Consider the following 13,958-nt stretch of genomic DNA (forward strand, 5'->3'; position numbering starts at 1 on the left):
GGCACCCTGAGACACCGCCCCCCCAAAATTTTGGGGGGGTCCCCAGAAACTTTTGGGGGGGGTCCCAAAAATTTGGGGGGGTTCCTGTGGGTTTGGGGGGGGTCCCTGTGGGGTTTGGGTGAATTTCCCAGGGATTTGGGGTCATTTTGGGCCGATTTCCCACAGGTTTGGGCTGGTTGCGGGGGGGGGGGGGGTCACCCCCCAGTAGTTTTTTTTGGAGGGGGGGGTCCCCAGGAATTTTTTATCGGGGTTTCCCTGATGTTTTTGGGCTGATTTCCCAGGGATTTGGGGTCACCCCAGCGTCATTTTGGGCCCATTTCCTGCAGGTTTGGGCTGGTTGCGGGGGGGGGGGGAAGCCCCCCAGGGTTATTATTTTTTTTTGGGGGGGGTCCCGCTCACCGTGGTGGGGCAGCAGCGCCCGGCAGCCCACGCAGGTGCTGCGTTTTTTGGCAAAGGCCAGGAGCCCCCCCCCCACCTCGGCCGTCAGCACCGTCTTGCAGCGCGTGTGCTCCCCCCCCTGCGAAAAAACGGGGGGGGGGGGTCAGAGGGGGGGGGCGACGACCCCCCGGGACCCCCAGAGCCATCCCCAGACCCGATTTTGCCCCCCCGGACCCAATCTCGGCCCCCCCCCAGACCCGATTTCAGACCCTCTGGACCCAGTTTTGCCCCCCCGACCCAATTTTGCCCCCCCCCAGACCCAATTCCCGCCCCCTACAATCCAATCTCAGCCCCCCAGACCCATTTCCAGCCCCCCCAGAACCAAATTCAGCTCCCCCAGACCCAACTCAACGCCCCCAGACCCATTTTCAACACCCCCGGACCCAATTTCAGCCCCTCCTGAACCCCCAGGCCCATTTTTGCCCCCCCAAGACCCAATTCTACCCCCTAAAACCCAATCTTACCCCCCCCAGCCCTGATCCTGCCCCCCCCAGCCCCTATTTGCCCCCCCCAGCCCCGATCCTGCCCCCCCCAGCCCCGATCCTGCCCCCTTGTGCCCTGTTTTCACCCCCCCCAGCCCGATCCTGCCCCCCCAGCCCCTATTTGCCCCCCCCAGCCCCGATTTGCTCCCCCCAGACCCATTTTCACCCCTCCCAGCCCGATCCTGCCCCCCCCAGCCCTGATCCTGCCCCCCCCAGACCCATTTTCACCCCCCCCAGCCCCAATCCTGCCCCCCCCAGCCCCGATTTGCCCCCCCCAGACCCATTTTCACCCCCCCCCAGCCCCGATTTGCCCTCCCCCAGCCCCGATTTGCCCCCCCCAGCCCCGATTTGCCCCCCCCCTGTGCCCCCCCCGCACTCAGCAGGATGCTCTCGGCCTTGCCCTCCCCCAGGATGGGCTCGAAGATGCGCAGCAGGGGCTTGGCGAGCTGCTGCTCCAGGTAATAGCGCGTGTCCAGGGGCAGGCTGTGCTCCAGGGCGTAGATCGGGTCCTGGGGGGGGGCATGGGGGGTCATGGGGGGGTTATGGGGTCATTGGGGTCACTGGGGTAACTGGGGGCACTGGGACATGGGGACACCCAGGGGCAGGCTGTGCTCCAGGGCGTAGATCAGGTCCTGGGGGGGAACGGGAGGTTATGGGGGGGTTATGGGGTCGCTGGGGGGGTCATGGGGTCACTGGGGGGGGTTATGGGGTCATTGGGGGCATTGGGGTCAGCAGGGGCATCAGGGTTCTGGGGTCACTGGGGGGGTTCTGGGGTCACTGGGGTCATCGGGGTCACCCAGGGGACAGCAGGTGCCCCCCCATGTCCCCTGGGTGCCCCCCCCCGCCCCCCCCATGTCCCCCCCCACCTCAGACTTCATGTATGCGGCCACCCCCTTGGCGCCAGTGACGATGACGTAGGGGACGCGGTCCCCCAGGGTGGGGGCGCTGCCGGGTCCCGCTGCCGCATCCTGGGGGGGGGGGGGCAGGGGGGGGGCACCCGTGGGTGGGGGCCCCCCGGTTTCGGGTCCCCACTTCGGGGGTCCCCATTTTGGGGGTCTCTATTTGGGGGTCCCCATTTGGGGTTTTTATTAAGCCCCCCCCATTTTAGGCCCCCCCCCTTTAGGCCCCCCCGTTTTAGGGTCCCCTTTTTGGGGTCCCAGTTTCAGAGCTCCCAATTTGGGGTCCCCAGTTTGGGTCCCAATTTCACCTCCCCCCACTTTACCCCCCCATTTTACCCCCCTCCTTTGTGCCCCCCCCATTTTACCCCCCTCTTTGTGCCCCCCAATTTCACCTCCCCCAAAATCCCACCCCCCCATTTTACCCCCCCATCTACCCCCCCTTTGTACCCCCCCAAAATCCCCCCCCCCAAACCTCACCCCCCCATTTTACCCCCCCCATTTCCCCCCCCCATGGTGCCCCCCCCCATTGTGCCCTCCCCAATTTACCCCCCCATTTCCCCCCCCCCCATGGTGCCCCCCCCATTGTGCCTCCCCATTGTGCCCCCCCATTTTACCCCCCCCCATTTCCCCCCCCCACCTCTCTGCCAGCCGCACGTGTGCCTGGGGGGCGCTGTAGGCCCCCGCGCTGCGGGTGAGCTCCTTGGTGATGACGAGCTGCGACACGTCCACGCGGTCACACAGCAGCGCCGCGATCACCTCCTGCGCGTGCTGCACGGCCCCCTGCGGGTCCCTGGGGGGGGCACGGGGGTCAGGACCCCCCCACGACCCCCCAGGGCCCCCCCCCGGCCCCCCCGTCCCGCTGCGTCCCCCCCAAACCCGCTGCGTCCCCCCCCAAAGTGACCCCATCGCCTCCTGTGCCTGCTGCACGGTGCCCTGGGGGGGCCCTGGGGGTCAAAGGGAGGTCAAGGGGGGGTCACGGGGGGGTCAGGGCCCCCCCACAACTCAAACAGACCCCCCCCCAGCCCAAAAAGTCCCCCCCCCCCAGGCTCTCTAAGTCCAGTGTGTCCCCCCCCCGAAGTGACCCCATCGCCTCCTGGGGTCCCTGGGTTGGGGTCCCTGGGGGGGAGCAGGGAAAGGCCAGAGCCCCCCCCCCCCCCCCATCCTGCTGCTTTCCGCCCCAAACCCCCCAAGACCCCCCCAGACCCATTTGGGTGTCCCTAAACCCCCCTCACATCCCCCTTTATCCCCCCCAGAGCCCCCCAAAACCCCCTCCTATCCCCCCCAACCCCCCCCAAACCCCCTCCTATCCCCCTGTGACCCCCCCTGTGACCCCCCAGGACCCCCCCCCGGCCCCCCACCGGTGCAGCAGGATGCGGTCGAGGCAGGCTGTGACCAGGTTATACCCCCCCAGGACCCCCTGTATCCCCCCCAAATCCCCCCCAAACCCCCTCCTATCCCCCTCCTATCCCCCTGTGACCCCCCCAGGCCCCCCTGTGACCCCCCCAGGACCCCCCCCAGCCCCCCCTGGCCCCCACCGGTGCAGCAGGATGCGGTCGAGGCAGGCGGTGACGAGGTTGGCCACGAGCGGGCAGTTGTCCCTGCGCACGGCCTCCAGCCCCTTGCAGTCCACGCGGTCGGGGGCGTCGGGGCGCGAGGCGAAGCACAGCCCCGCGTAGCGCTTCTTGCTGATCAGCAGGTACGGCCAGTACACCTGGGGGGCACGGGGGGGGACGTGGGGACACCCCTCAGGGCAATTTGGGGACATGGGGACACCCCTCAGGGCAATTTGGGGACGTGGGGACACCGATAAGGGGACCTTGGGGACGTGGGGACAGCGATAGGGGCACCCTGGGGACATGGGGATGGTGATAGGGACATGGGGACATCCCTGGGGGCACCCTGGGGACATGGGGACACCCCTCAGGGCAATTTTGGGACATGGGGACACCGATAAGTGGACCTTGGGGACATGGGGACACCCCCGGGGGACGTGGGGACAGCAATAGGGGCACCCTGGGGGACATGGGGAGGGTGATGGGGGCACCTTGGGGACACAAGGACCCACCTGGGGACACAGGGACCCCCCCAGGGACCCCTTTGGGGACCTGAGGACCCCTTTGGGGACACAGGGATCCCCCCGAGGACCCTTTTGGGAACATGGGTTCCCCCCTAGGGATATGGGGACCCTCCTGGGGACACAGGGACCCTCTTGGGGACCCCTCTGGAGACACCAGGACCCCCCAGGGACCCCCCCAGCACCCCCCCCCACTGACCTTCTCGAACTCCAGCTTGATGGGGGCCGGGAAGTGCCCCGAGACCCAGGCGGCCGCCTCCCGGCCCAGCTCCATCGCCTCGGCCACCGTGGCCACCCCCAGGCGGCACATCACCGAGTCCGTGTCCCCGTACACCACCTGGGGGGGGGGCACCCGGGGTCAGGACCCCCCCCAAAAAACGAAACAACCCCAAAAGGCCCCCAAAAAGCCAAAAAGCCCGGCCCCACCTTGGCGTCGGCGGGGAAGCCCTGGGCCAGGCAGTATTTGCTCTCCACCAGCTGCTTCGTGCGCTCGATCATCTGGCGCCCGAACGCCGTCACGCTCTGCGGGGGGAGCACGTGTGGGGCAGGTGGAGGGTGAGATGTGGGGCAGGTGGGGGGTGAGATGTGGGGCAGGTATGGGGTGAGATGTGGGGCGGGTGTGGGAAGGTGTGGGGCAGGTGGGGGGTGAGATGTGGGGCAGGTATGGGGTGAGATGTGGGGCAGGTATGGGGTGAGATGTGGGGCGGGTGTGGGGCAGAAGGGAATGGGGAGGTGTGGGGCAGGTATGGGGTGAGATGTGGGGCGGGTGTGGGAAGGTGTGGGGTGCTGTGGGGTCTCTGTGGGTCACCGTGGGGTGACCTCGGGTCGCTATGGGTCACTGTGGGGTCTTTGTGGGTTGCCATGGGGCACCATGGGGTGTCTGTGGGGTCTCTGCGGGTCACTATAGGTCACTGTGGGGTGCCGTGGGGCGCCATAGGGTGAGCATGGGGTTACTGTGGGTCACTATGGGTCGCTATGGGGCACCGTGGGGTGACCGTGGGGTTATTGTGGGTCGCTATGGGGCACCGTGGGGTGCTGGGGGGTGACCATGGGGTGACTGTGGGGCACTGTGGGTCTCTGCTGGTCGCTATGGGGCGCTATGGGGCAGCATGGGGTGACCGTGGGGTTACTGTGGGTCGCTATGGGGCGCCGTGGGGCGCAGTGGGGCGCACCTGGGAGATCTCGAGGCAGGGCAGGCGGCCGGCCTGGGCGCCGGTGAAGCCGTAGACGGAGTTGGCGCTGACCTTGAGCGCGAGCTGCCGCCCGTCCAGGACCTGGCGCCGCTGCGGGTCCTGCTCCCGAGCCAGCTCCTCCTTCACCCTGCCAGGACCCGCGCTCAGCACCGGGACCCCCGGGGGGACCCCGAAACCCGGCGGGGACCCCGAAACCCAGCAGGGACCCTGAAACCCGACAGGGACCCCAAAACCCAGCGGGGACCCCAAAACCTGACAGGGATCCCAAAAACAACCCAAGGGACCCCGAAACCCGGCGGGGACCCCAAACCTGACAGGGCCCCAAAATCCACCCCAAAGGACCCCAAAACCCGGCGGGGACCCCAAAACACAACAGGGACCCCCAAACCCGACGGGGACCCCGAAACCCACCCCAAAGAACCCCAAACCCACCCCAAGGGACCCCAAAACCCAACAGGGACCCCAAACCCAATCCATAAGGACCCCAACCCCCCCTAACCCCCCCGTAGCCCCCCCCAGGACCCCCCCAGGACCCCCACCTCTTCCTGGCGGCCAGCAGCCCCTCCAGCACCCGGGGCAGGAGCCCCTTGCGCACGCGGGCGTTGACGAAGAGCTCCCCGCTGGGGGTGCGGGTGTAATCCTCGGGGCCCAGCCTGGGGGGGGGCACGGGGGGGGGTCAGCGGGACCCCCGGACCTGCCCCAGTGCCCCCCCAGCGCCCCCAGTCCTTTCCCAGTACACCCAGTCGCTTCCCAGTACACCCAGTCGCTTTCCGGTGCATGCCCCGTGTCCCCCCCCACTGCTCTCAGCCCGCTCCCAGTTCCCTCTCAGTCACTCCCAGCTCCCTCCCAGTGCCCTCCAGTAGCTCCCAGTGCCCCCTAACCCCCTCCCAGTGCCCCCCAGTTCCTCCCCAGTTCCCTCCCAGCACCTCCCAGTACACCCAGCCCCCTCCCATCACCCCCAGCCCCCTCCCAGTCACTCCCAGTCCCCCCCCAGCCCCCTCCCAGTGCTCCCAGTGCCCACCCGAAGCGCTGGGCCCCCCCCGGGGGCAGCAGGGTGGTGTAGCAGAGGTTGTGAGCCATCATGATGGACGGGTACAGCGAGGAGAAATCCAGCGTCACGATGGGGGTGTCGTAGTACCTGGGGGGGGCACGGGGGGGCTCAGGGGCTGGGAGGGGGCTGGGGGGACCTGGGAGGGGTCCTCAGGGGCTGGGAGGGGGTCTGGGGGGGGGCGGGGGGGGCGCTCACCCCTTGAGGGGCTCGATGACCGTGGCCCCCTCGTAGTCCTCCCCCCCCTCTGGCTTCACCACCGGCATCAGCAGCCCCTCCTGGGATGCCTGGGGGGGGGCAAAACGTCACCGGGACCCCCCCAGACCCCCCCTGGTAACCCCCCAGCACCCCCAGGGCCCCCCAGTCCTCCCCAGGACCTCCCCATGACCCCTCCTATCCCTTCCCGGACCCCCATAGGACCCCCATAAGACCCCCATTCCCCTCCCATTCCCCCCCAGGACCCTCCTAGGACCACCCAGGACCCCCATTTCCCCCCCAGGACCCCCCATTCCCTTCCCATTCCCCCACAGGACCCCCTAGAACCCCCCATTTCCCCCCCAATCCCCCCTATTTCCCCCCCAGGACCCCCCATTCCCTTCCCATTCCCCCCTAGGACCCCCCATTCCCCCCCCAGTCCACCCCAGGACCCCCATTCCCCCCCCATCCCCCCCATTTTCCCCCCCGTCCCCCCCACCTGTCTGAGGAGCTGTGCCACCACGCGGAGCTGCTGCCCCCGTGCCAGGAGCCCCCCCAGGGGCACCCCCGTGACCCGCGCCAGCTCCACCAGGTTGACCAGCACCAGCAGCCGGCCCAGCAGCCGCAGCGGCAGGAACGCGTCCTTCAGGCAGTACACGGCCAGGCGGCGCCGCGTCTGCTCCGAGCCGTTCTGGGGGCGTTGGGGACATTGGGGACATTACTGGGACATTATGGGGACACTGGGGTCATGGGGACATCACTGGGATATGGTGGGGTCATGGGGAGGTCATTGGGGTCATGGGGGGACACGGCCAGGCGGCGCCGCGTCTGCTCCGAGCCGTTCTGGGGACATTATAGGGACATTGGGGACGTTATTGGGACATTACGGGGACACTGGGGTCATGGGGACATCACTGAGATATGGGGACATTGGGGTCATGGGGATATGGTGGGGTCATGGGGGGACACGGCCAGGCGGCGCCGCGTCTGCTCTGAGCCGTTCTGGGGGCGTTATGGGGACATTGGGGACATCATTGGGACATTATGGGGACACTGGGGTCATGGCAATATCACTGGGATATGGTGGGGTCATGGGAGGTCATGGGGAGGTCATTGGGGTAACAGGGGGACACCACCAGGTGGCGCTGTGTCTGCTCAGAGCCATTCTGGGGGCGTTGGGGACATGTTGGGGACGTTATAGGGACATTATAGGGGCATTATAGGGACACGGGGACACATTGGGGACGTGGGGCCATAGTGGGGCCATCTCAGAGACGTCACTGGGACCCACTGGGGACACCCCAAGGACATCGGGGACCTGCTGGGGACATCCCAGAGATGGTGCTGGGGCTGCGCTGGGGCTGCGGGGACCCACTGGGGACTGGTCGGGGACTGGTCGGGGACTGGTCGGGGATACTGGGAGCACTGGGGCCGCTGGGGCGGTGTCTCACGTGCAGGTCGGTGATGATGCTGTGCGGGACGTCCTCCTTCTGCTCCTGCAGGAAGTGGGCGCTCACCGCGTTCAGCGAGTACGAGCGCAGCTTGTGCTCCCGCAGCAGCACCTGGGGGGGGGGGGGGCCCAAATGTCACCCCCCCAGCTCCCAAATGTCACCCCCCTGTCACCCCCCCGACACCCCAATGTCACCCCAATGCCCCCAGCACCCCCCAAACCCCTCCCAGGCCCCTCCCCAGCCCCCCAGCCCCCCCCCCAAAACCCCCTCCAACCCCCTCCAACCCCCCCAGCCCCCCCCAAAACCCCTCCCAGCCCCCCCATGTCTCCCCCAGATCCCCCCAATGCCCCCCCAACCCCTCCCAGCCCCCACCCCAGCCCCTCAGACCCCCCCAGACCCCCCCAAGGTTCCCCCAAAACCCCTCCCAGGCCCCTCCCCAGCCCCCCTAGAGCCCCCAAAACACCCCCCCAGCCCCCCAAAACGCCCCCCCAGCCCCCCAAAACGCCCCCCCAGCCCCCCATGTCCCCCCCCCCGGCCCCCCCTTGCCTGCAGCAGGTCGAGGACCACGCGCCCCTCGGCGCTCACCACCTTGCTGTCGCGCCGCCCCAGTTGCCGGGACTGGAAGCTGGAGTCCCGCACCAGCGAGCGGCGCCCCACAACGCGGCCCAGGAACGGGAACGAGGACACCTGGGGGGGCACGGGGGGGGGGTTGGGGGGCTGGGGGGGGCACGGAGGGGCTGGGGGGGCCGTGGGGGGGGCGGCCGGACCCGTGGGGGGGGGTTGGGTGCGTGGGGGGAGCGGGGAGGGGGAAGGAAATGGGGTGGGGATGGGGATGGGGGAGGGTTTGGGGTAGGGGGGGGCTAGGGGGGCATCAGGGGGGCGGATGGACCCTTAAGGGGGGGTTGGACCCATAGAGGGGCAAGGGGGTGGGGGAGGAAAGGGCTGGGGGGGCTGCTGTGGGGCAGGCCGTGGGGCAGGCTATGGGTCCCACTGTGGGTCCGGCCGTGGGTCCCGCCATGGGTCCCGCTATGGGTCCCGCTATGGGGCAGGCTGTGGGTCCGGCCGTGGGTCCTGCTGTGGGTCCTGCCATGGGTCCCGCTATGGGGCAGGCTGTGGGTCCTGCTGTGGGTCCGGCTGTGGGTCCCATGGGTCCCGCTATGGGGCAGGCTGTGGGTCCTGCTGTGGGTCCGGCTGTGGGTCCCGCCATGGGTCCCGCTATGGGGCAGGCTGTGGGTCCCGCTATGGGTCCCGCCGTGGGTCTGACCTTGAGGACCTCCGCGCGCTGCAGCAGGTAGGGCAGGTCGAAGTTCTGGATGTTGTACCCCGTGATCACGTCGGGGTCCACGATGCGCACGAACTCAGCCCACGACTGGGGGGGGGGGGGCAACGGGGAGGGGGGTCAGACCCCCAGGACCCCCCCCAGACCCCCACAAACCCCCCCATAGCCCCCCAGGACCCCCAAACCCTCCCCCATAGCAACCCATAGACCCTCTCCAGCCCCCCTATAGCCCCCCAAGACCCCCCCAAGCCCCCCCATAGGCCCCCAGAACCCCCCCAGGACCCCTCCCAGACCACCTCATAGCCCCCCAGGACCCCCAAACTCCCCCCAAGCCCCCCCAGGACCCCCAAACCCTCCCCATAGCCCCTTGTAGACCCTCCCCAGCCCCCCCCTGGATCCCCAAACTCCCCCCAAGCCCCCCCAGGACGCCCCCCAGGACCCCCAAACCCTCCCCATAGCCCCCTGTAGACCCTCCCCAGCCCCCCCCAGGACCCCTAAACTCCCCCCAAGCCCCCTCAGGACCCCCTCCAGGACCCTCCCCATCACCCTCAGGACCCCCCCAGCCCCCCCCAGCCCCCCCATAGCCCACCTGCAGCAGGTCCTCCTCGCGCTGGAAGCTGAGGACGTGGGAGCCCAGGATGGGGGCGCAGGGCCGGAGGCTGAGCACGCAGCGGGCGAACGGCTCCCGCTCCCCCTGGCGCTGCACCACGCTGCACAGCGCGATCACCGCGTCCTGCTGAGCCTCGGGGAACACCCCTGGGGGCAGGGGGAAAGGGGGGACCGCGTCATGGGGCCGCCCCGTAAAGGAGAGGGGCCCCATAAAAGAGAGGGACCCCATAAAGGAAAGGGGCCCCGTAATGGGAAGGGACCCCGTAAAGGAGAGAGACCCCGCAAAAGGGGTGGCCCTATAAAGGGGGGGTCCCATAAAGGGGGTGACCCCATAAAGGAAGAGACCCCATAAAGGAGGGGACCCCACAGCGGGGACATCCCACAAAGGAGCCGCCCCCAATGCCCCCCCCGTTCCCATTCCCCCCCCTTTGCCCCCCCATCACCCCCCCTCACCCCCCCTCACTCCCCCATCCCCCCCATGACCTCCCCATGACCCCCTCACCCCCATGACCCCACATGACCCCTCCCTCACCCCCCCTTCACCCCCCATGACCCCCCCATGACCCCGCCCAACCACCCCCATGACCCCCCATGACCTCCCCATGACCCCCTCACCCCCATCACCCCCCATGACCCCTCCTCACCCCCCCTCACCCCCATGACCCCCCATGACCCCCTCACCTCCATCACCCCCCATGACCCCCCCCCACCCCCCCACGCCCCCCCCTTTGCCCCCCCCCCTCACCCTTGCTCCCCGCGCACTCGATGTCGAAGCTGAGGATGCGCAGGGGGGGGAGGCGCAGCCAGGGCCCCTCGGGGGGGAGGCTGCGGACCCCCCCCCAGGCGGCGTCGGCCTCCAGCTGGCACAGGGTGGCCGGGGGGGGGGCGCCGGGACCCCCCCGCAGCCGAAATTCCCCCCCCGGGACCTGCACCCAGCTGCAGCCCACCACCCCCGCGTCCACCATGAACCTGGGGGGGGGCCAAAAATGGGGGGGGGTGAGGGGGGGGGGGGACAAAAATGGGGGGGGTGAGTGGGGGGGCAATTATGGGGGGGGTATTGGGGTGGGGGGGGAATGGGGGGTTACGGGGGGGCAATGGGGTTATTGGGGGTTATTGGGGGGGGTCAGGGGTAATGGGGGGGTTACTGGGGGGGGACATGGGGGGGGGGCAGAGCTGGGGCACTTGAGGGACCCCCCCAGGGGAAAACGGGGGCATGGGGGGGGCAAATAGAGACCCCTGGGGGGGGCAGAAAATCAGGACCCCCGGGGGGGGCAAATGGGGACTGGGGGGGGGCAAATAATCACCGGGGGGGGGCAAATGGGGACATAGGAGGTGAGGGGGGGGGGGCAATTTTTTTTTTTTTTGGGGGGGGGGGGGGGGGTCCCACCTGATCTCGAAGTCGATGTTGGCCTCGAAGAGGGGGGGGCTGTAGACCCCCGGCGCGGCCCCCCCCCAGCGCAGGCCCTGCTCCAGCAGCCGCCGGGCGGGGGCCACCAGGCGGGGGAGGGCCAGGACCACCCGCACGAAGGCCGCCCGCCGCCCCCCTGGTAGCCCATCATGCCTGGGGGGGGGGCACAAAATAGAGGGGGGGGGCACGGAATAAAAATGGGGGGGTAGGGAAAAATAAGACGTGAAAAAAGTGGGGAAAAAAAAGGAAAAAGGGGGGGGTGGGGGGTAAAGATGGGGTGCAGGGGGTGTGGGGGGGCACAGAATAAAAGGGGGGGGCACAGAATAAAAGGGGGGGCACAGAATAAAAAAGGGGGGGTAGAAAAAAAATGCGGGGGGGTAGAAAAAAAAAGATATAAAAAAAGTGAAAAAAAAAGGAAAAAGGGGGGGGTGGGGGTGCAGGGGGGGTGCAAGGGGGTGGGGGGAGGGGGTATTTTTTTTTTTTGGGGGGGGGTCCGGGGGGGGCTCACTCTGCTTGTGGCACAGCTCCAGCGCCAGCACGGGGTGGGCCACGGCCTCGCGCCCCCCCCCCCGGTCCCTGCGCAGCGCCGCCTCCAGCTCCTTCTGCAGCTCCCCAGGTGCTGGGCCTCGAAACCTGGGGGGGGGGGGGTTTATTGAAGGGGGGGGTCACAGGGGTCATAAATACCCCCCCGGGACCCCCCCTCCCTAAAAAAATTGAGGGGGGGTCCCCAAACCCCCCCCCCATGGAGGTGGTGCACAACCCTTATACGAGCCCCTAGAGAATCCCCAGACGGGACGGGGGATTTCGGGGAGGGGCGGGGTTTTTTTTTGGGGGGGGGGCGGCTGGATGTGGCGGGGGGGTCTGGGGGTGTCGGAACCGCGGGGGGGGGTCTCACCTGGGGGGGCCAGGGCGTAGAAGTAGGGGGCGAAGCCGTGGAGGTGCAGGCAGACGCTGTGCCCCTCGTCCGTCACCCGAAGAGCCGCAGGATGGGGACGGGGCCCTGAGACGCCCCCGGCACCCGGGAGGGGCGAGCCTGGGGGGGGGGGGGGGCACCTCGTGACCCCCCGCACCATTCTCACCCCCCACACCTCTGTGACCCCCCCCAAACGTGGATTTCCCCCCCAAAGGGGTGATTTTATGCAGCGCCCCCTCCCCTAATCTCTGCCCCCCCACTCCTGGGAGCCCCATTACTTTATTTTTTTTTGGGGGGGGGGGCACTTTGTGACCCCCCCACACCGTTATTGCCCCCCCCCCACTTTTATCTCCCCCCCAGACGTGGATTTCCCCCCTGGGGGGGTGATTTTATGCAGCGCCCCCTCCCCTAAATCCCCCCCCCCACTCATGGGGGCCCCCCCTTAATGTTTTTTTTTTTGGGGGGGGCACTTTGTAACCCCCCCCCCCAACTTTGTGACCCCCCCACACCGTTATTGCCCCCCACACACACCTTTATCTCCCCCCCAGGCTCAGATTTCCCCCCCGGGGGGGTGATTTGATGCAGCGCCCCCTCCCCTAAATCCCCCCCCCCACTCCTGGGAGCCCCCCCCCCGTTGTTTTTTTTTTTTTGGGGGGGGGCTGTTTGTGCCCCCCCCCCTCACCGACGTAGTGGTCGATCTCCAGCTGCAGGAAGCAGAGGCTCGGCGGGGGGGTCGGGGGGCAGGGGGGGGCGGCGCCATTTGGGGTTCACCTCGCCCACAAACTGTGAGCCTGGGGGGGGGGGGCACGGGGGGGGGGGGGTGGTCGGAGCTGCCCCCCCCCCAACACACAGCCCCCACAGCGCCCCCCAACCCCCCCCGAGCCTCCCCATAACCCCCAATAACCCCCCAACCCCCCTCATAACCCCCCAGCCCACCCAATAACCCCCCCAACCCACCCCATAGCCCCCCATAACCCCCCCAGGCCCCCCAATCCCCCCCCCGCTCCCCAATAACCCCCCCATAACCCCCCCAGCCCCCAATAACCCCCCCAATACCCCCCCCAAACCCCACCCCAACCCCCCATAGCCCCCTCCAGGACCCCCCCAATTCCCCCCCCCAGCCCCCCAATAGCCCCCCCAATCCCCCCCATAACCCCCCCACCCCCCAATTCCCCCCCCAGCCCCCCCATAACCCTCCCTAACCCCCCCAATACCCCCCCCATAACTCCCCCAATCCCCCCCATACCCCCCAATCCCCCCCCAGCCCCCCAATAGCCCCCCACTCACCCCCCATCCCCCCCCATCACCCCCAATTCCCCCCCCAGCCCCCCCATAACCCTCCCTAACCCCCCCAATACCCCCCCCATAACTCCCCCAATCCCCCCCCAGCCCCCCCAGCCCCCCAGCCCCCCCCCCCGGCTCACCAGGTCCCTCCGTGCCCCCCCCCCGCGGGGGGGTCGCTGTCCTGCTCCATCTCCCCCAGCAGCGCCAGCTCGGCCTCGAAGCGCGACGGCGCCGCCGCCCCCCCCCCACGCAGCCGCTTGGCCGGGGGGGGGGCGCCGGGCGGGGGGGGTGGGCGCTGCAGGGGGGGGAGGGGGGGGGGCTCCATCCTGCAGGGACCCCGACCGAAAGGTCAGCGGGGAGCTCCCCCCCCCACAAAAAAAGTAATACAGAGGGTCTCAGGGACCCCCCTCCCAAAAATAGGGGTCCTCAGGGCCCCCCCCCCGAAATAAAAGGTCATTGGGACCCCCCCCCCCAAATAAAGTGTCCTCAGGGACCCCCCCCCAAAAAAAAGAGGTCCCTGGGGACACCCCCCCAGGAATAAAAGATCCTCAGGGACCCCCCCCAAAATAAAAGGTCCCCCCTCCCCCCAAAATAGAGACCCCCCCCCCCCAAAAAAAATAGAGGGGCTCAGGGACCCCGTAACCCCCCAGAACTGCCCCCACCCCCCTCATCTGCCCCCCAACCC

At 68.6% G+C, this 13,958-nt stretch overlaps 1 protein-coding gene across 1 annotated transcript; it reads right to left on the reverse strand.

The window, feature by feature from the left end:
* Positions 1-399: 399 nt before the first annotated feature.
* On the reverse strand, positions 400-13,599 carry POLD1 (DNA polymerase delta 1, catalytic subunit; the record flags this gene model as incomplete). The annotated part of the gene is given in 23 exon segments (XM_082785678.1): positions 400-515; positions 1,296-1,429; positions 1,787-1,875; positions 1,878-1,888; positions 2,457-2,609; positions 3,355-3,530; positions 4,093-4,230; positions 4,320-4,415; positions 5,066-5,213; positions 5,626-5,739; positions 6,108-6,274; positions 6,277-6,333; positions 6,335-6,421; positions 6,829-7,020; positions 7,781-7,891; positions 8,327-8,467; positions 9,045-9,149; positions 9,649-9,815; positions 10,414-10,637; positions 11,056-11,229; positions 11,585-11,709; positions 11,972-12,035; positions 13,414-13,599. Coding segments are annotated over 23 exon segments (2,975 nt in total), but the record flags the coding sequence as incomplete, so codon positions are not given.
* Positions 13,600-13,958: the final 359 nt, after the last annotated feature.

The sequence above is a fragment of the Aythya marila genome (genome assembly GCF_965140915.1).
Source record: "Aythya marila genome assembly, contig: HAP1_HAP1_SCAFFOLD_1135, whole genome shotgun sequence".
Taxonomy (NCBI): Eukaryota; Metazoa; Chordata; class Aves; order Anseriformes; family Anatidae; genus Aythya; species Aythya marila.